The sequence below is a fragment of the Cebidichthys violaceus genome, unplaced genomic scaffold (genome assembly GCF_023349555.1).
Source record: "Cebidichthys violaceus isolate CVI_PGR_0920_01 unplaced genomic scaffold, fCebVio1.0.p SCAF_46, whole genome shotgun sequence".
Lineage (NCBI taxonomy): Eukaryota > Metazoa > Chordata > Actinopteri > Perciformes > Stichaeidae > Cebidichthys > Cebidichthys violaceus.
The window spans coordinates 1,074,686-1,097,079 of record NW_027176661.1 but is presented as its reverse complement, the minus strand read 5'-3'; the positions used below and the strand labels follow the sequence as shown (position 1 = coordinate 1,097,079).

Below are 22,394 nucleotides of genomic sequence, written 5' to 3'. Positions count from 1 at the left end.
CCACCACCTGGTGGTCATGTGTTAAATGACATGCCGGCACCACGGACACAATGCCAATGGAAAGTCATGTTTGGACCCCATGGTGAACACATGTATGAAACACATTAAATGCATCCACATGAATATGCAATGCGCAGAGCCAGCGACATAGTATAAATATTGAAAAAGACTATTTACAGTGGACAGGAAGGGATAAATCAAACAAACAGGACTTTCATCCAGGAGTGATGTTTAATTACTGAAGTTTGTGTGCAACATGTTCATGATTTTTTGCTCAGTTTACATACTGAAGCCCAATCATGATGTTTTTTCTAAACCTAAATAAGTGGGGGGGGTTCTAAACGTTAAGTTGTTTCTATATGTCGGTGGCACGTTATTTTACACATAAGTGACACCACCACATAATGCACTGCTAGTGGAAAACATCTGAGTTTGCTCATTTCTAAATAAATTGGATTCAAACCACTTCTCGTGTGTGTTGGACATCTTTCCACGACATCCATAACCTACCAGAAGTATGTTAAGGTTGCAATTTCAAAAGCTTTACTACCTCCCTTTCATGTGCATTTATTTTTAAGTCCAATGAGAGATTGGTTGGAAAAAAAAAAAAACACTGTGGAAAGCAATGTCTTCAATTTCCATCTGATGGCAGTTAAGCACTGACGTCCATTCTCTCATCAATGTTTTCTTTAATGTGAACATTTTCCATTGAATATAACCTGTTGATGAGTTCAGCAAATTAACCTTTGTTAAAACCTTTCTTACAAGTTCAGAATGTGTTTCTGTTTGTCAATCGAAATTGCCTTGTCAGTCAGTCCTCTTGAGTAGACAGCAGCTGGTCTCCTGGCAGGCTCCTTGTTAAGACAGATTGGTCTCAGCTGGGTTGGACAAGATTTTAAAAGCCTGCCACACACAACTCCTGTGTTCTTTCTTTCACTCTGTGTGTTGTTTCCAAAGAGTGAACGCCTTTAGTTCACCCTGTTTCTAATTAAATTAATAACCAGTATTTGGTCCCTCCCTGGTCGTTTAGGTGCCCCAACTTTGTGAAAACTTTTAGCGCTTTTTTGGACCGTTACTTTTGGTTTTGGTGGACATCCATTTGATGTCTTTTCAGTCCCTTTTATACTGCTAAGCAGTGTTTGTGAGCAGCCCATGGATGTCAGAACCCCTCTTAATTTAACTTCTTTTTTTTTTCTCAATTTGCAGCAAGCTTCTAGTGCTCTGCTATTCATCATAATCTCACAACGTTTGGTTCATAGCTGTCATTTACCATCTGTTGAGAAATTGAGATACCCTCATCCACACCACATAAGTGATCCCTAACAAAAAACATGTAAACTATGGCCAGTTCACTCAACAGTTAACACTCAATAGTTATTGGAGATTTGGGAATTGCGCCTGAAAAGACACCATCAACAATCACTTATGAACTGGTTCCCTGTTAAACACTACTTAAGGAAATGTCTGAATGGGACCTAGATAACTGAAGCCCAGACTCTCCTTGAGTGTTTTTTTGGGTTGGGATCTGGTGACTGATGGAAACAGCATGTGGTTCATGGTTTTTATACTGTAACACTAAGTGATCAAATCCTGTCTTGTATGGATAAGGTTCTGCTCTGCCTCACCTGCCTCCCCTGACCACACGTCCCTGGGACATGGTTGTTTCCTGCTGTGATGTGTACCATGGTATTTAAAAACCAAAGTAGAGGGTTGTGTCCCACAATGAATACAAACATGCATAGAAAACCATCGGAAATGTAATTTTTGCTAAATGATGGAGGTAAGTCATTTAATAAAGTGTATGACCCAAAACCAAGATGTTTTGTAACAATAGCTCAGGACGATAACTGGCAACACAAGAAATAATCGGGGATAGATTATAAATCTAAAGGACCCTGCGGACAAATGCCTCCATCCTTCAGAAGTGCTTTTGCAAAAGTGCACCATATTTTCCTCTCAAGTCATTCAGAGTTTTTTTTTTTGGAGGGGAGCTTAAAGAGACATTTCTATTACTACTACTTCTACTACCACCAATGATAACAAATATTCATCATTTGTTTTTGCACCAGTTATGACGTGCCAGGACCCAGGAAATGTGGAGCACAGTCACAAGGTGATCACAGGCAACCGTTTCACCGTTGGATCGACAGTGCAATTTATCTGTAATAAAGGCTACATCCTGTCTGGCAGCAGCATCCTCACCTGCTACAACCGAGATTCAGCCACACCCAAGTGGAACGAGAGGCTGCCCAAGTGTGCCGGTGAGTCACATGAGCCAGAAACACACAGAGGCATGGAGGCAAACACACTTAACACTCACTGTTTGAGTGCTTTGAATATAGGATTTAAACATGTTGTTAATTGTGTGCTATCCTGTTTATTTGGTGACAAATCCCAACTAATCCACCTATAATGAGTTATGTATTCTTTGCCAAAGGTCTTTTAAAAGTTCAACAAAATAAATTGTCAATCTTGCCTTTCATGTCTCGGTTGATGTGCATGTTGCCTTTTTATGTGTTCATATTTTGTATGTTTCTACAGTTGGAAAAACATGCATTGCAATATTTTGTGACGTGAGATATTTCTGCCTCTCAGCTGAAAAGTACGAGCCATGCAGGAACCCCGGTGCCGCCTCCACCAGTGTGCAGAGCTCTGAAAAGGCCTTTTACCAAGCCGGAGAGATGCTCAGCTTCTCCTGCCACTCAGGCTACGAGCTGCAGGGTGATGCCAGCATCTACTGCATCCCCGGACACCCGTCACAGTGGAATAGCACTCCACCTGCCTGCAGAGGTAAACCATGCACTCTGTGTAGCATGTCACATATGGGACCTCTAGCCTGTTAAGTGCTATTGATTTTTGTTGATGTTGAATGAGTGCAAGGACTTACTTTGTATGTAAGTGTAACATTATGCACTGTGCTCATGGTGCAAATATTGACTAAACTGTAATTGTATCTTTTTGTAGCATCCTCAACGCAATATGTGAACGAACGCAGGCTAGATGGTGAGTCATGTTTCAAAACAGTGCAGCATCATTATGCTGGTTTCTATTCATGCCGCGCTGGTGACAGCATGGCCGGAGGCCTCACATCCGTCCCATTCTCAAGCGATATCTCACAAACACCTAGAGGGAATTTTTCACAATTGGTACAAACATTGCATATTCCACGTAAATAATACCTGTATGTGTTGTTGTTCTTTCCCACTTCTAGATGTAAATATGGATTATAGCATGGAAGGAACTAATATTGCCCTTGCAGTTTTTATTCCGACCGCAATCATTTTGGTGGTTGTTCTGGGGATTTATGTCTACTTTGCAAAGTAAGTCATGACTTTAAAAAAAACCTGTTGATTTAATTTGAAATCAAATGAGCCTTCACAGGATGTTCCCTGTTTCTCTACTCTTAACTTAGACTCCAAGGGAAGACCATCAGAATGCCAACATCCTCGCTACCGTATGACAACATGACAGAAGAGTCGGCTTTCGACAACCCTATATACGAGAGCAGAGTAAGTACAGATGTCATGAGCATGCAAGACGTGGATTCACAGAACACCAGTGTTCTGTCCTGATCCTCTCCCATCTGGCTGCCATCCTGTCGCCATCCCATGGTTCACCAGCAGAGGACACCCTCCGCCTCATCTTTCATCACCATGTCAATCATCACCAAGAGCAAGCCACATAGCTGATGATGTTTCTGCAAAAAATAGAAAGCAAGGACACTTTTCCTCACCTCACTCTGTGATCATTTTTCATCTTGGATTTCCATACTTCATTAGCTTTGGTCTTGCAGTACATTATTCACACTGTGGTGCGTCATCGCCTACCCCTGTCATATAAATGTATTATGTTGTATCCGTCGGTCACACCTTTTGGGTAAATGCACATTTGCTAGTCTGTACAATTGAAACTTTGTTTTTTATTTAAAATACAAATCAGTATTACATTATGCCACATGTTTCTATGTGAACAGTGAATATATGGATGTAAGTTGTCTCTTGTTCTTCTTTATGTTCTGATCTCAAGTGCATCCTATCCTCTTTTCCTCCCTGCTCCCTCAGCACTGGCAGTCTCATTCTAGATACTAACCGTCAATCTGTCCACTTTGGCTGTACTGCTGACGAACTATGAGGTGAGATCTCCTCCTGGTGCTGAGAGCACATCTCACTCACCGTCACCTGAACCCTTTTCTGTTGTGACTACACCTCCCCAACCTGCCACACATTCTGATCAGCTGGTTGGTCGCTCTGCTCTTCTATTAACACTGGCTTCCTAAAACCACGTCAGTATTTACAGACCACTATACAGAACTACTGGTTGGTGACAATTTGAAACACATTGGTGACGCAGTCATGAGACATTTGGCCTCCTGACATACAATCATGTTTGTTTGTTTTTACAACTAAAAGATTGCTTATAGATTTGCAAGAATTCTTACATGAATACAAACTTTTTTTTTAAATCCAAAGATTTAGCCCAACTTTAAGCTTCTAACTTGTTTTTCACTTCAACCCACCCCTCTTCTGCCTTGCATCTGTCATTCTATCATTTCAGTAAGGACAATGGTGTGCTGTCTTGGTTCATTAACTATTGTATATGTGTGATTGTGACATCTATGCCACATGCATACTGCTCATATTTTGTTTAGTGTCTTTAAAGTATAGCAGCAGCGCTTCATTTTGAGGTATTATTTTGTTATTTGCTTATTTCTTAAGAAAAGACTGACGTTGCCAACAGATAATAATTGGGAAAAATAATTGTGTGTTCAATTGATACGTATTGATAATACATGTTTATGGGAATTAATATTTGTCCACTGTAAACATATTTAACAATATCTCTTCTCATGACGTCATCATTTCTGTTTTTGTCATGCTCATACCAAATTGTGTGTGTATGTTTCAACATTTTAGGTTTATTAAAATGTGCAAGACATTACTGATAAACAGTATTCTTATATAGTAAACCATAATTATGCCAGCACTATAGAGATCTGTTATCTTAACTCAAACATTTTCAACATATCAGACAGAGTTCAAGATAAGTTTTATTGTGCATCACAAATTGTACAGTCCTCTATCACTATAATTCTTTGTTAACTGACGTATTTGTCTGGTCTTTACAGGACAAATGAAAAAAATTAAGAGGTGTCGAGACCTTTAATGCAAGAATTGCTAAAGCTTTGCCTTTTGGGACCCTCTCTGCACTGCTCATCGTTTCCCTCCAATCTTTTTTGTTCCCAATTGATTTCTTTCCATTTCCCCTTTGTGTGGATTACTGTAAATATGTCTTTCTGTCCACGGTCAAAATCTGTGGATCTGTGGATCACCATGGTGATATTTTTATAAAGTAAAATGGTGATGACCGTTGGTGATTGTATGTTTCTAAGTACTTTTTTTGATGCCCTAATCCAGTAGCAATTAGAGACTGAGGGAAACGGTGCTTTGATTGTCGAGATCTGTTGGATACAAATTCCCCATCACCCATCACTCTTTGGAAATTTTCCATTATTCCTTTAATTTTTATTTGTGTGTATGGGTCTGCTCTTTGTAAATAAACTGCCTGTCCAATAAGAGTGCCTCACGACTGACTATAACCTGAGAAGTATCACTTGTGAACATGTTTGTAAAACTGAATCTTGTTTGTCTATTATTTCATATCTGTGGGCCTGATATTATTAGCACTCCACACTGCGTTGAGGCTTTTCTGTTCTACAGTTTCTCTTCTGGATATACTTTCCTACGAGCTGATGTGTGGTGTCAACTGAATATAGCATCAGAGGATTTCTCACATCTTAACGTATTATTTTCATGTGGGATTCATTAGCTACGCTTCATTTTGTTCTTATGTCACACTGTAAAGTTTGCCTCAAAGGATAAATAGTGATTTGTTCATTTGTATATGTTCCAAATTGTGGTTGCGCCTCAGCATCATCAGACCCCGAGATAAAAACCCAGTGATAACGTAAAGCATCCACATGATTTACAATACGGGCTGATGCAGGCTCTTGAGTCAAACATCAGATTGATTCCTGTGTTGCAATTGAAATTTGAGTGTGCTAAATGAATCCTTATGAAACAGATGGGTCTTTACCTGGGGTTGCAAGCGTCCATATGCTTGGGTTAAATCTGTATATCCTTCATACTCTAACAAATCATTTTCCACATCACAGCTGGTGCAACCACACCCAGGAAACCAAATCACCTTCAACTATCTATATCCTCTGATTGATAATAAAATAAATTGTTGCTTAAAGTATTATCGTTGACTCATTACTGAGTAATTAATTAATAACTTCTTTTTTTTTGTCACGAGTCTTGGTTGAAAAACGTACAACAGACGCATTGGAACAAGCCTTGCCTCAGACAATAAGATTCACCCAAATGTAAATAGCACATGAATGAATTATTTTCACAGGTAAGTGCTTGATCAACGATCAGCCAAATATTCACATCCACTTAATTTCTAGTAGATATAGCCCTAAATCACAGGAGACATTCTGTCAGGCCACAGGAGGAAAATCAAAGGATTGAATCATAAAAACAATGATGGTTGAACTCAGACTTACCAGAACGCCTGAATAGTTAAGAGTAACATCTGTGCTTGATAAGTGAACATATCTGCTGTTAAATAGGCCTACCTGATCTGAAATATTATCTATACACTTCAAATACTGAGGACATAATTTTGGCCTGGTCAAGCAGGAGAGGCAGCAGCATACACACCAGCACCATGAAGCATTTCTCAGTTAATTTCTCAGTTAATCTGCTGTTAATATGAGAGGGGGCACCACATTAATGTTGACATACAGCCCTGGACCTCTAGGTGGCAGCAGGATAACAAGTATGTGAGGTAAAGCTCATATGCTCAAGTCTTCGTTATGCTCATAGTTCTCATTCTATTAACAGGGCATACAATTATCACTGATCAGTTTTGTTTTTTAAAGGCAAAATTCACACCCAATGATGGGACAACAGGATCCCATGGGAGAAGAGTCAGCCCCACACTGTATTTTAAACATATTTTCAATAATGAGAGAACTGCAAAGATTTTGAATCATTTGAGTAGGTCTATTGAATGTACCCTACACCAAGTGCATTGGCAGGCAACAAGAAGCTGCTTTAAACATGCAAAGATAAACCAGCAGCTTAAAGTTCAAATCTCTGAGTGAGTTTTTCTACACAGGACAGGTCACAAAGACTTCTTAACATTGTCTTGACAACAGGCAAGTTATAATTCACATTCTATCTGATTTTTGGCTGTAGGCACAATATGTAAACCTGGGGAGACTCACTCTGTCCTACCAGATTTACCAGAGACTCTGGCCCTTTGGATGAATTTGCATCATGATCGAACATATCTGATAAAATCATTGATTATATGAAGTGCAGCCACAAGAATTTTGTTTTTTTGCCTTTTGTTTATGTGGGAGCTGCCTTGTCTCAGTGTGTCGTTTGTGGGCAGTCACCCATGATTTCTGCTGAGCTTTCACTCTGATGCAGGGGGCAACGAGCAGTTAAAATGCAAATGTCCTGTGCAGTCAATCAAGGTTGAGGAAAAGAGCCACAACTCAGGATCTGCTTGTGTGTCAGCTCGTTCTCTTTGTTCACATGTTGAACACAAACTGACCCCATCACCCCTTAATAAACTTCATTTAAAATTTTAAATCTTCTTACTTACCTACAAAGCCCTATATGGTGAGGCACCATCATATCTTAAGGAACTTATATATTACCCTACTAGAGAGCTACACTCCATAAATTCAGGGTTACTTGTGGTTCCTATAGAGTCTTAAAAAGTAGGATAGGAGCCAGAGACTTCAGTTATCAAGCTCCTCTTTTGTAGAACCAGCTTCCCGTTTCAGTCCGGGGGACAGACACACATTTAAGAGTAGGCTTAAAACTTTCCTTTTTGATAGTGCTTATAGTTAGGGCTGGCTCAGGTTTGCCTTGGACCAGCCCCTAGATAAGCTGGTATAGGCTTAGACTACCGGGGGACATCCTAGGATACACTGAGCTCCTCTCTCCTCTTCTTCATCTCTTTCTGTATGAATTTATGTCCCATTAATGCTCATTACTAATTTTGCTTCTTCCCCGGAGTCTTTGTGCTTTCTCGCCTCACAGGTTTCCATGGATTGTGGTTTTATCTGGACCCCGGTTCTTCCTCCCGCCATGGCCCTGCTGACACCTACTGCTACTACCATTTTTGATTATTAACATTATTAATTCTATTACCGATACCATTAATGCACATTACTGACTTTGCTTCTTCCCCGGAGTCTTTGTGCTTTCTTTCCAAACGGGTTTCCATGGATCGTGGTTATATCGGGACCGTGTTCCTTCCTCCCACAATGGCCCTGCTGACTCCCACTGCTAATATAATTTGTATTATTACTCACATTACTATTTTATATTACCTATACCATTAACGCACATTACTGACTTTGCTTCTTCACCGGAATCTCTGTGCTTTCTGTTATTTTTAGGCTGATTTTCTCATTCACCATGTCCATGGTTGGTAAACTGTACTGAGAAGAAGAAAATAAGACCAACAGGAAGTCTGGCAGATCATTTCAGCTCACTTTGTAGAGGAGAAAGGACACACTGTGATATGAGGGTTATTATGTGAAAAAACACAAGGAATGGAACATTTAGCTTTCTTTTCTCGTTGTTTCATTGCAAGCCTGTTCCAAGTGTCTTACTGCACTGTTATAATCTATAGACTTGATTTGTGTAGTTGCCCTCATTGCATGTTCAGCTTGTCAATCAAACCAGGTCAGGTAACACAAAGGTAGGTCTTCTCTGAAAGGCTCTCGCTAAGACTGGCCAACCTTTCTGCTATCAAGCCTGCGACATATCTTAAAATACTGTAAGCACTGCTAGATGAGTACTATTTGATATTTTTAATATAAGATTAAAATGAAATAAAAAATGTTGTATTTTACTTCCATGGAGAAGATTAAATGTCAATGTGAACTTGTTCCCCTTATTTTTATTTTAGTAAAATAAAAGTTACCAAAACACTCACTTTGTGTCCGTCTGTTTAAAAAAAACTGTCTGTGGAAACAATGAATCAATAAGGTTACAAGGATTTAATTTGTCATTGTACGACAGGGTTACACAACGAAATTTAGATTGTAGTCCCAATTTGATTCACGGGAAAGAAAACAAACAACAACAAAAAAAACCTATATTCTATATGGAGGATGAATTAAGGAGTCTCACAGCCAGAGGGAAGAAGCTGTTTTGAAGTCTGGTGCTTCGGCAGCTGATACTTCTGTATCTCTCTCCAGATGGCAGCAGGGTGAACAGGTTGTGGCTCGGTGGGTTTTATTTTTATTTTTATTTGTATTACTTTTATTATCATTTGAGCTCTTTGCAGGCTCCTCTTCTCACCAACAGAGCAGTAAATGGGTGCCAATGATGTTCTGGGTGGTATGGTATGGATGGATGTCGCCGTATAGAGACACAATAACACAGGTAAAGAACAAAATACTACAACATAACGTATTCATGTCATTGTATTGTGAAATGATGCTGATTAAATAACTATTTATGTAGCACCTTTTAAAACAAAGTTATCAAGTGGTTTACAAGAAACTAACAAGAAACCAAAACATAAAATATGAAATAGTTTAAATATTTGAGATATGAAGCATATGGCGACTAAAAACCCCACCCCAACTATCTATTTCCCCAATTTATATAGCGGACGGTAATTCTCTACTGTATGGTAATGTCCATCTACAATTTATCATTTTCAGTCTTAGACTTCCTTATATTTACTTTATTTTTTTCCATAATACAACTAAATAATGCATTACATCATCTAAAACAGAAAGATTCAAGATTCATTCTGAAAGATTAAACAACCTTGGACGTTCAAAGTTTCAGATCTTTGTATGTTGCACCCCCTGGTGGTCAATTTAACACATTGTCCAAAGTGAACTCTAATGGAAGTTGAACCTGTAAATGTGTTGAACATCAGAGCAGTAAACATCCCACATATGTTGACATATTTAGGGCAGGCCAAACCTTCTGAAATCTATATGCAGATTTATTCTCCGGACAAATGACTGAAGGTCTTACAGGGAACTGTCTGATGAGGTTACAACAGAGAGCATTCTTCATTTCTTAGATGTGTGTGATATTTGCTAGGAGGGATAATAAGATGGACACAGTTTTTGACAAAGCGTTTACAATGCTACAATTTTATTAGAATTAATAGACTAGCTAGCTGTAGCAAAAGTTAAATCAATTTTCAATCAATACTTTGTCCTGTCACTCAGCCTGGTGACTAAATACTAAATAGAAGTACGCTATTGATTAAATTTGGCAATTGCAGTGATGTCAAGAGTTGTGACGGTGTTTTTGTTTGCAGAATGGTTTTCAAAAATGTCCACATTGGTCCAAGCTGATTTAGTCACTGTATGTTTTTTTTCTGTGTGTTCTAGGTGTTGGCAGAGTTTAACAGGAGCCACCATAAACCTGCAGAATGACTTTGTGATGCTGTGGACCGCTACACACCGCACTTTGTCACAATCTTCAAGTCCAAGAAAGGAAGCGTTGGAGAGACATTTGTTGAGTTTGTGCAGCAAATTGATTCACGGATTAGTCCGTACTGTCAAACAAACATTCTGGTGACACTTTCATTGTCACATTGACAAACATATTTGTACTGTCAGATTTAAATGTTGCATAATTTTGAACTTTTTTTGTTAATTATCCACATCTAGATACCAGATGTGACAGCAATGTGCACCCTCGTACTCAGAGGCCTCCCTGTTCTACTCGGTGATGACCCCAGTCATTTCTACCACACTTGCTTTGTAAGTTCTCATAGTTACATCGTATCCTAGACATTTGTGTGAAATTGTCATAATCAGCACATGAATTCTTGAGTTATGGCCAGAAACGTGTTTTGTGAGGTCACGATGACCTGTGATCTTTGACCACCAAATTCCGACTGCTTCCAAGTGGACCTCAAGGTGATCCTGAGATAATAATAATGACGGACAATCCAAAAACATAATGCCTCAAGCCAAGGCTGATTCTAGCGTGGATGCATAAAAGCATAAAGAAGGTCTGAGATTCAAATGTAGAGGCGTATCACAACAAGGCTGAGTCCCAATCACAGTGGCCGGAGGTTGATTTGGACAGAGCCCTTTGCTGCATGTCATCGCCTCTCTCATCGCTGCCTTTTCTGTCTCTCTACTGTTACTATCGAATAATGCAGAAATGCCACCCAAAAATTGCTACAATTTTTTAGATGGAGATGGATAAAGGTGGATTTTCCTGGCTTCACATGAGCTAAGCTTGTAGCATCACCCATAAGGTGAAGTAGCCATATATTGAACTAACTCCATTCGCAGTCCATGTCACCGGGTTGCACTGCTGAGCTCAGCTCAACGGTGCTAAGCCTGCTTGTCATCTCCGGTTGTGTATAATGTACAAGAGGTAGATCATATCTCTTCCTCGAATACACTATCTAGTACAATCTAACGAGGATGGCAAAAAAAATTGAGTGTGAGGAAGACTTCAATACTTAATTTCTTTCATCTTCTTTACTGGACATCTGTAAACTGTTTTGTGTGTGTGTGTGTGTGTGTGTGTGTGTGTGTGTGTGTGTGTGTGTGTGTGTGTGTGTGTAAAACGTTATGGGCAAGGCTGGAACAGTGACAATTTATATTTCCTCGTTGTAATGTTGTTTCTGTTTGGTCTTACACAGGATTCTGACAGTGATGATGCCTGGGCACAAGTATCTTCTGGGGTGCTGACAAACATCAATGAAGATGTCCCTCTCTCCAAATCAACTCCACCTTGACCCAGTGCCTACTTCCATCATTGTTGAGGAAGGTATTGTAATGGCTGATCTCCTGAACCTACCTCAAGCACTTTGCCTCTTGTTTGGGTTGTCATTTTCTTTACACTTGGACTACCCTAAAGCCATGAAAAACACTTTCAACTTCATTCAAAGAGTGATGCTTGGCTTGGCCACCATGGGAACTTCACATGTAAGCATGTTGTTTCCCTCCCCATTGTCTCTCTGCAGGTGCTGAAGGTGTAGCTTCAGGATGGACTAGCAGCTGGTGTCGTGGCCTGAAGCAGCAGCAGAAGGAGGTCCCCCAGCCTTCAGAAGGAGGGGTTGGCTCGCAATAAATACAAAGAGGTAAATAAATAACAAGATTTCTGTTTATTTAATTTACTCTAATTGCCGTTTTAAGTCTTTGTGGTTAAAATGGAGCTCAGTGAAGCCCAATGTGGAGACATTTTCTTTAATTTCTCCACAAAAACATTTAACACTCAATATCAGAGTGTCAAGTTAACTTCAGGAAAATTTAAAGAAAAAGAACGGAAGATAGAAAAGTATTCTGGTGTGTTCAAACCAAGGACGTGCGGTCAGGGGAGGCAGGGGAGGCAGAGCCTCACCTGTCATCATGAAGGATGTAATCACATTGTTGTTCATGTAATTATTTCATTTTGACATCAAATTAACTTTATGTCAATAATGTTAAAAAGGATCAGTGTTGGATCCTGTCCAGACCAGAAGGGGGCGGTAGTGGAGCGGCTGATGTCACCCACTCTAACCTCCAGCTGTTCTGCTTTAGGAAAACATTTCACACTTAAGTCCTTATAAGCCTCACAAATGTCCCTTCTGTTACAAAATTGTTACTTTAAAGCATAGATATTTTGTCCTTTTGCACATTTAGTTAATACGTTTTAAATGTTCTGGCTCAACGCACTAAGAGAGCCCTAAAGCGCTCATTCACTGTAATGCTATTTACAGTTATTTTGCATCTGAGAGTCTGCGACACATTCCCCTGCACCTCAGACAACAGTATGTTGGTTAATATATCTTCTCCTAAAGACATCTAACCAACATGTTTCAGCACATAGACTTACTGATACTATACTCATCTATACTATTCTGGTACTTTGGACTTTATTTGCCCGAGACTAATATTTAAAGGCAGTTTAAGACTGTATTGTCATGAATACTTGTATACTAAAAGAAGAAAAGTTCTAAACAAGTTAACAAAAAAAACATGTTTAATAAAAATAATTTGATATGGATTAGTTCGGTAGACACATCATACTAATATTCTACAGTATGAACATTTTCATGTAATTTCATATCATTATGCCTTCAACACAGAAGCAGATCCACTCTGCTCAGTTTCTGGAGATTCTCCACGTGAAGTTGCTTTGCTCAAACTGTCCATATGGTAAAAGTAATGAGTCTCTGGGAAATACAGCTTTTTTCCTCCCACTCTACACAAATAGGAACTTCCACCGAAAACATCAGCTCTGCTTTTGCATCAATCCTCCAAGTGCAGGTAAATATTGATGAGTCCTATTTGTCACAGGGCTCGTCCACACGTGCATCCATAAAGTCTGAATAGAGTCACTCTTGTCGTTCACCGTAAATAATATTCAATAGCAGCGGAGAACGCAGCAAAGCCTCCGCATCCCAGCACCCCGGCCTTCAGACCAGCTACAAAACAGAAAAATAACACACGTGAGGACAAAAGAAATAGCCAAACCTTCAATTAAAAACATCACAGCAAATGGTTACATACCACGAAATCCAATGGCTCCTCCTGTCACACAGCCGCTGTACACCGCGTTCTTCCAGTCAGACTTCCCTCGGTGCTGCGAATGAAAAACAGACACAAGAAAGAAGTTAATAAATTGTTGTGCACTTGAGCCAGAGGTGGAAAAAAATAAGTTTACAATGAGAGGCTCCGATTAGATTACCAGTTAAATAGATCATACAACATTGTGTACATCACTGGGAGAATAAAAACACCAGAGGGCGCTATCAGACCATTTTGATGAGGAAGCGGAAGACAACTACCACAAGGTTCCCAAAACATCTCACAACATTCCACATGGGATATTGAATGGCAATACAATAACAAAATATTAGTTCTGTCCAAGCGCCATCAGAGATTGTTTGAAACCAGGCTATGAAGCCAAAGAATAAATACAGCCCTGTTACATTTTCACAACATAAAAGCTAATACAATACTGCTATCAAGTCAATCTGGACACAAATGTTGTATGAACAATTCCTGAAAGATGAATGAGTAAGTAACAGTGGATCAAATCAGTTTTTTAACTAATTTATCAACCTTGTTTCAACCTAAAATTACAGATGTTTTCCATCTGTCTTTATGATTTTCCATAATATTCCCATTGAAGTATGAAATCATTCTGCTGTCTTATTTTACTGATGCCCCTAAGATTTGACCACACATTATGTATTTAGTGTTTTGGCTGGTGTGTTAGCAAAATCATGCAACTTAAAAAAAAACTCCCATAATGCCTAAGTGTCCCAGCCTTGTAGCAGGGTTTGTAATTGTAAATAAGACACTTGAATAATAAAGATGAAGTTTAAAACATTGTACACTAATCCTTCACATTATTTTGTCTATTCCCTGTTTTGCTACAGAGAACTAGGAACTGATGTATTAGTTTGTTTTGAGCTCCTGCCTGTAATTCTGGTCACTGTAGTTGTCTTGTAGAGCATCTTATATAGAATTCAATGTGATGTGATGTGATTTGAATTGATTTAATTCTTATATCATGCAGACCAGTGGTGTGGAGCATCACATTCACACAATGTCTGATGCTGTCTTTTGTTTTACCACATGAAGAGACAATGAAGAGAAGTGACCTACTGATTCTATGATGCATTCTGTGCAGGAGAACATGGCGCCCACGATGGCAAAGTTCTTGGCGTATGACATCCCCCTCTGGCCCATGTCTTTAAGGACTTCGCGTGCTGACGGGGTTTTCAGGGGGTCTTTGGGGTCCAGGCCAACATTGGTATCGATGCCTGCAGTGAAAACACCAAAAGCTCCTCCGAGGACAAACCCTGTGCGGAACAAAAACAGACTGAATCCTCTGATCTGAGAAATATTACTACCCTTAAGGTTATTGATCAGGTATGTGTAATGTACAGGAAACATTGAGGTAGGGGTCAATCAATCGTTTAAAAATACTGAATCATCATCACAGATTCCCAAAGCCCAAGGTGTCATCTTCAAATTGCTTAAAGAGAATGTTGTCTGTCAATTAGTTAATCATTTCAGCCCCGCATTACTGAAATCACATACCAAAATCCCAAACCCAGTGTCCCCTTCTAATCCACTTCCACATATACACTATAGCTTGGAGCTCTGACACCAGTTCATTCACCTGAAGCTGGACGGGAAGAAACACACAGAGATACTGAACAGCTGTGCTGTTAGTGTCATTGCTTACCTCCCACACAGGCCAGAACCGCCTTGAACGCGCAGCTCTCCATTCCCCTCTCGATCATCTTCTGCTCGTCGCTTTTAACAGGCACCCCCAGTCCCCCCATAACGCCGGGGCTCAGGTCCTTCGCGGCCCTCTTGTCCCCGATGAGATGGTCCAGAATCATACTGTACTGAATCGGCGGGCTGTCCATACTCGAACCGGCTGAAGCTGGACCTTGTAAGTCGGAGGCAGCAGCGTTTGCAACACCCGTGGAGGCAGCCATGTTTCTCAATGACAGACAGCGCTGTAGGTAAATACAGTCAAAGACGAGTGGCTGCAGATTCGTCACATTTGTAACGTCTGCTGATACACAGTCTATGGCTGATGTCGCAAAACGGAAATAATATGAACACAATTTAAGCATATATATTTTATACGTACAGGAATGAGCAAGAGTGAGGAAATATGTATATTTAAAAGCTAAAAAAAACTCTTTTGTGTGATTTATCTAAATTCGCGTCACCACATTCGACACAAGACTTCAACAACAGCCCTGCATTATGAATAATATTATTGTTAAACTGTTTTTAATACATCTTATCCCTACAATAAATCATATTTGTTCACCTTGAATGTATTAATTGTTGTTGCAACTGTGTCATAGAGGTGTTGATTCCCCTAAGTGAGTGGAATGAACTATCCAATAGAAAGACTACATGTCCCAGAGATCTGTGCGAGCACTGCGCCAAACTCGCTTCACGCGCTCCACCTACTGGCTCCAGCACAAGCTGGTGGTGACACTTTAATGACTCGCGTGCGCTAGGCGGCGGCGGCGGCAGCGGCAGCATCCTGAGGAAACAACAGCAGCAATACTGAATAGGTGAGACTAAGCTAATGGCGACTACTCATTTGCTTCTGAGTGTCAACAGCATCTCCTCTTCTTTTTACCACTGTATTGAGTTAAAACGTGTAAACTTTATCGTTAACGCTGTTGTCGGTGGACATTAACGAAGCTGTCACAGAGAGTCGCTCGGTATCAGTAGAGAGTCAAAGTGACTTGATGGCAGCCCGTCTGTTACAGTGTCCCTGTTCCTTTAATTTAATGACTGGAGCAGACGTGTCGTTCCTGACACGACAACGACTGTCATATAATAGCCGAAGGACAGGTTGTTTTCTGGCTAATTGAACGTGTCACTGCGTGACTGTGATGTTGGTCAAATAAATCGAATAACATCGGCGTGCAGGACGTAAATAACGAGACGGGGCTTCAGATACTCATGCTGGATGTTTGTGTTTACTTGCTAACGCTGCACCGTGTGAAGTCGTGAGTTCAACAGGGGACGTGATCGATAACGTTACTCCACATCTGCTTTACAAACATCCCGTTGATTGGCTCAATTATTTTCCCACCACGGTTATAACTTAGTAAAAGTCATAATACAGTGATAATGTTATCATCTAGTGATGTTTTACCCGACCTCTCTATTCATTTGATGTCCTGTGTTGAGGGACATATCAGTTATTTTGTCTCACTTGTCGGTGAAGATACACATACCATCCTTACAAACTATAACAGAACATTTAGTTTTTTTTGCTATATTTTCTTTAAATCTTATTTAAAGAATAAGAAGACATGGAAGTCTAAATGCTGCTTCAAAGCCCTCCCCACACAGCCAGCAATAGCCTGTATATATCCAGGAGAGATGCTGTGACTTTTATTTATTTATTGTCATTTTTTAGCTTAAGCTCAGTCAAATGTAAATACATTGACTCCTTAAATATTGGAAATGGTTTATAGACTACCCACCATGTGTACGTTTTTAAAATGTGAAGTCCCCTCCGGTTGCTAAAACTGCTAACTTCTTCCTGGAAATACAGAAGACATGACCTCAGTGCCCTGAACTGAAGATGTTTTAAAAATAAAAATATCTACTTTCATCGTTCAATTTCAAGGATTCGAATCAATGGAAGTTTTTTTCTCAGATCTATATGAACGGTAGCAACAAGGCACTGTTTAGCACCTGCTTTTTCACAGGCTTTGCTTTTTAAAATATACCTGGTAATGTACAAATTAATTTACCAAATTAGCTGCACTGCTTAGGTTTTCCTGTGTTTTTATGTACATTTTACATTTGCAGCCAATGGCAAGTTTCCTTTGGATACACTTGAGCGCTGCAAGCAGTTTTTCTTCACATAATCAGCCATTTGTTCCTCATTAGATCAGTGCCATGTGAAGCAGCCAAACAAGGCCCTGTTGTGTTAGGTGTTGTTATTTTTTAAAGGTTGTTGTTAGTGTCTTTATTAGGTCCTTAATTGCTTAATTATAGCAAACTATCCTGATTAAGCTCTGTGTGTAGTTCCTGCCACGTAACATTTTACCTGTAACCTACATTCCCAGAGTGTTCCAGAAACATCACATCACCGGCTAAATGAGCGATGCTTGAATAAAAACCCTTTCTATGTAAGTCATGGCTTGCTGTGCGGCAAAATTGGACATCTCAATAATGAAAAAAAAAGGGAGAGTAAAGTTGTAAGATATCGTAATTGCAGAGCTTACGTTGCAGTCTTGTGTTTATAGAAGAGGCCTGCCTTGCAATGGAATGCACATGTGTTCTTAGGGAGAAATCAAATGGGCAACAAATGACAGCTTTCACTTTCCTCTCTTCCTTTTGATTATACCAGGAGAAAGGAGAGTTCAAACACAAGCGGTGCACCAGTCATTTATGAGGCGGTCAATGTGAATGTTGTTTGTTGGTAATTATACCCTTTGTTTTTTTTCTCATGGTTAATCATCCAAGAAGGGGAAATAGTTGGAAGTCTGTCTTTGGCGTCTGGGTTGTGTTCAGGACAGGTGGCGCTAGACACAAAAAAGCATCAAAGGAGGCTTGTGTCAATGTAATGACGGCAATTCAGACTGTAGCACTGATAGATGTCACGTGATGGGGCACCTTTCTTTTCTGTGTCTGTGATGTCTAGTGTAAGAGAAACATTGCATGAACACGTCTGTCAACAATTAATAGGATTGATAAATGTGCTATGAATTTATTATTGATTTCATGACATTCTGTTTGTCATTGATGGAGGTAGAAGGATCTGTTGCCTGGACGCATACTTAGCATGCCCTCGTAGAGCCTGAAACACTGAATCTCCCTCATTTTTCTTCCAGAACTGCTCTCATCCTCTGTTCAATGCATTATCCAGACAGTTCCTGTCATTGCATTGCTATTTATAGCCAGGGGTTAGGTGGGGAGCACCCATGTCTGTGTTGGTACAGCGGTGGTGTGGCTTGTTTTGTGACACAGAAAATTAACAACGTTTTTTTTTGACCTTGCACTGCTGTGGTAAGAAGGGTGAAAGGCAGATACTGCAGTGATGTAGTCGTATATACAGTACGTCAGACGCTCACTGCACACTTCAGATGCTCAGACGTTGAATTCACTTCCCAGTTGCTCTGTAGAGAATGAGATCACACCATAATAAGGACCTGGAGGTACACTATAACCCTAAGACATCGATCTGGGTTCACACTCTAAATAATGGGGTAAATTAAATTATCAAGCATCCAGTAATCGCAATATGTTTATGGCAAGTCTAAATGCTGTCAAGAGATGCATTCACTTGTCTGTCCAAATATGTGGACATACAGTACATCTCTCTACTTTATTTAGTCAAAACACTGCTGGTCAGGGGTTAAGATTCAATCAAGACTTAGATTTATATCAGTCTTTACCTTTTAAAGAGTGCGCACACCTTTGATTTCTTCATGGCAATAACAATTTATTTAAAAATGCAATGTGGGGTTGTGGGAATAAAGTTGTGAGGAGGAATGGTCTCATGGGTGCAGTTTGAAAATGTGACTAGTCGGGGCAGGAGTTGAGATTGAGAAAATTACCAGCACCAAGTTGAGCTTGCATGAAACTTTGGCCACTAGGGCTAATAGGTGAGATACCCGTCTTCACCAAACACACATCACCCCCACTCCTCATAATAATGAGGATCAAGGAGGCTGCTGAGCCATACCAGTTTGAACCTGTGGGCTGAGTTCAACAAGTCCATAAGTTGCTGTGTAGTGTTTCCCTGAAATGACCTGTCAGTCAATGTGGGGGGACAGTTCTGTGTTTGGGATTTAGTTAGTGGGGCAACCAAAGTCAGATACATGTCCAACATATTTTGCAGGTCACTTCACAATGAAAAAGGCCTCCTTTAGAAAATGTTTTTGTGAAATGTCATCTTTAGTAATGACAAGCAGTAGTCTTTGTTTGCAGAAATGTAGTTTGAGGTCGGGCTGTCCTCAACCAAAGAAACTCTATGTCGACTAACAATTTGTCAACTAATTATTAATCATGTAAAAAAAAGCATAATAGTGGACTAATCAACTACGAGGGGGCAGCCTTAGTTTGAGGTAACAAACTCATGACCAGATGGTGGATTTCCTGCTGGCTATGTCACAGCAGAGCAGTTTTGGAAGCATGTGCAGGTCAGCAATTGCACACTGTGTCCTGGTTCATAAAGGGATCAACCTAGCAACAATTTCCCTGGCGTTTATTATCAGGTAAAGCCATTAGCAATATACGGTTGAAGGCAATGTGTTGCTTAGAAGGCTTGAAATGAGCTCTTGTATTTAAGATTCAAATATAAATGAGACCCAAGATTATGTGTATGGATTAAAAGTGAGTGAATAGATGATATGTAAATGTGCTCTAGCCTGGCTGGTGCTAGATGTGGTACCAGAGAGAGGGGCTGACTGGGTATAGTTCATGAATCCTGAGCAACACAACTGTTAAGTGACCTGACATCACAACAGCTCATCACAAGACGCTTCGTGCATACTACAGTAGCTTGAATTGTTTTGTGTTGAGGTTAGTTTGCCAGAGAACTCTTGTTTGTCCCTATGCAACCCTTCATTACGCTTTTATAGCTGTGGATGTTGACGCTCTTGTTTGTAACAGGATTAGCCTTCACCCTCTTCAGCATGAGGATCTTAGGGAAATACTAATACGATCAGAAGCACATTTCTCTTTCCCCCTCTCTTCCACACACAGATTCAGGGGAAAGAACTCAGTGTAATCTGAGAAGAAAGAGTTGTAATCTGTCCTCAAGAGGCGAGGTCTGGTCTGCATACAGCTGGAGTGGCACGTCCTTTGCTGCAGAGGAGGAGGCTTTAATTGAGGAGATAAGGGGAGATGGACTGATTGGAGCAGGAATGAGCACCGACTGGCATTTAGTCAGCTTGATGAATAGAAGCACCCCTATTTCTGACAGAATGTGAGGCTGCTCAGTATGCTGTCAGCAGGTTACAGATATTTTGCGTAATATTTTTAACTCAGTGCTTTTGCCTTTTGCAAACACACAGATGGCTCCCAGCCTCCACAGTATTTGCCAGGCTTTCTTTTCTCAGTTTCTTCTCAAGCTTCACTTACCAAATGGCTCGGGGAGAGAAAAACTTCAGCACTGGCAAAGCATAGTTTTCTGTTTGAGAGATACACTATATATTAGCTGCATATACAAGCTGTCATGGAAGGTATCGGTCAAGCATCTTCTTCCTCTGGCTTTCTCTTTAGCTCAAGAACGTCCAGGAAACAGACCGCATACTTGACAAGCATCACAGTCTAACTCACTGGCTCCAAGGAATGCTAGCGTTTCTGTAAATGGGTCATCTGGGCCACGTCTGAGGTAAAGCAAATATATGACATGAATGTCAGGCCATTCTCCACTATTCTCCACGATAGACCAGTGTCTTGCAAAGGTGATAAAACAGATGATTTGATATATTATTGAGTTATCCCATCCAGGTAAACAGGATTCGCAAGTTTATAAGTGTGACGTTCACACATGCGTGGGGAGTGTCGGTGTCTTTAAAATGTCTGTGTGGTAGCTGAAATAGTTCTGACCCATTGTTGTCTCTTTGAAGTCTCTCACACAGGTTACATTGAACACACCCACAATACACATCAAATAGCTCTCATGCCACAACGTCTGTGTACTGTTGCAAACTCAAAAGACAGAGCAGGGATTGGCTCTTTTTAGGTTGGACAGTAATTGTACTCAGTGGCACTAATACTATGAGGTTCCATTGTGGAAAACCACTGAGCTCTGTTCAGCGGTTGTCTTTTTATTCCCTCGCGGCTCTCATGGATGCTATGCTAGTGTTTCTATGGAACCCACCCACTCGCTGTACATGTAGCCAGCCAGGCACACAGGAAAGCAGCTGACGTTTGTGCAGCGTGGCTTTGACTGACTGTTTATCAGACAAGAACTTTGACACTATCAGAGCAGGAAGTTTGGCCCTCGAGGGAGCCCGGCTCTGAGAAAGATAAAACGGAAAATGAAGTAGATGAAATATGCAAGATGACTGTATCTTTATCAACTCCTACTGCTTTATCTGGTCTGTCTGGTGAAACCACGCAGAGTCTGTAGTAGTTACAAATATTTGCTAATAGGCATAATTATTATGCCCGTGAGTCATTTCTTATTATGAAATAGAAAATTATATTATGTAATGTTTTAGAAAGCAGTATTTCTATAGAAGCTATTATTGAAGACGTTTTAAAAGTTCAATTTGAGTACAGGATGTGAAGAAAATTGCTCAAACTCATGCAGATTAACAATATCATAACAAAGTTTTGAAGCGTGAATATTTTCTCAAATGGAGAATTAAACTTCCCAGGCCCCCTTTGGGGTATGAACTGTCACAATTAAAGATACAGTATCTCATGGTAAGAACCCCTGCTGTATAGGCCCAAAAGCCAGCCAAACAACCCATTGATTTATATCCAGATCAAAGGAAATCATCAACTCAGCACTTTCCTCACGAGCTCTGCTTTCATCTCATCTCTTCTTGAACTAAATGACGCTGATTTAAGCAGCAGCTCTCCTCTTTAGGCTATTTCAAATTCAAATGGCGAGGAGTAGTTTTTCTCTGTTTTGGTAAAGAAATTATAGTATGATACTTGAAGGCTTGATAGGGTTCTTGTTTGACTCTTTCTAGCAATAATTCACATGAAAGTCTCCACACAAAGGCTCCGTAATCAGTAGTCTCAAACGCAGTACTTACAGGCATACAGACTACTTGTGAACCACTGCTTCCTAGCTGTAGGTTCAGGGCTCCTTTCCCAGGAGTGCAATTTGAACCATTTAAAGTTTGTTATA

The 22,394-nt window shown here is 40.2% G+C and overlaps 3 protein-coding genes across 6 annotated transcripts in view; 2 read left to right on the top strand and 1 right to left on the bottom strand.

Moving 5' to 3' along the window:
- LOC137886824 (seizure protein 6 homolog) overlaps positions 1–8,951 on the top strand; it is a 101,206-nt gene extending 92,255 nt beyond the window's left edge. Inside the window, exons 12-18 of one of the 4 annotated variants that reach the window (XM_068729472.1) lie at positions 2,070–2,261; positions 2,596–2,790; positions 2,965–3,003; positions 3,212–3,320; positions 3,413–3,509; positions 4,062–4,132; positions 5,126–8,951. In XM_068729472.1, coding sequence (XP_068585573.1) covers positions 2,070–2,261; positions 2,596–2,790; positions 2,965–3,003; positions 3,212–3,320; positions 3,413–3,509; positions 4,062–4,088 — 659 coding nt within the window. In that variant the 3' untranslated portion in view covers positions 4,089–4,132; positions 5,126–8,951. Of the gene's footprint in view, positions 1–2,069; positions 2,262–2,595; positions 2,791–2,964; positions 3,004–3,211; positions 3,321–3,412; positions 4,039–4,061 lie in introns of those variants that run through there. The other 3 variants (XM_068729471.1, XM_068729470.1, XM_068729469.1) reach the window with 3 other exon arrangements.
- A 4,080-nt stretch (positions 8,952–13,031) lies between these two features.
- On the bottom strand, positions 13,032–15,539 carry timm22 (translocase of inner mitochondrial membrane 22 homolog (yeast)). Its single transcript, XM_068729475.1, has 4 exons — positions 15,270–15,539; positions 14,684–14,880; positions 13,580–13,652; positions 13,032–13,494 (listed from the first exon to the last, which is right to left on the bottom strand). The coding sequence occupies exons 1-4, from the start codon at positions 15,526–15,528 to the stop codon at positions 13,418–13,420; spliced, it is 606 nt and encodes a 201-aa protein (XP_068585576.1). The 5' UTR covers positions 15,529–15,539; the 3' UTR covers positions 13,032–13,417.
- A 513-nt stretch (positions 15,540–16,052) lies between these two features.
- specc1 (sperm antigen with calponin homology and coiled-coil domains 1) overlaps positions 16,053–22,394 on the top strand; it is a 67,118-nt gene continuing 60,776 nt past the window's right edge. The window contains exon 1 of the mRNA XM_068729546.1: positions 16,053–16,125. The gene's annotated coding sequence lies outside the window, so the exon portion shown is untranslated. The remainder of the gene's footprint in view (positions 16,126–22,394) is intronic.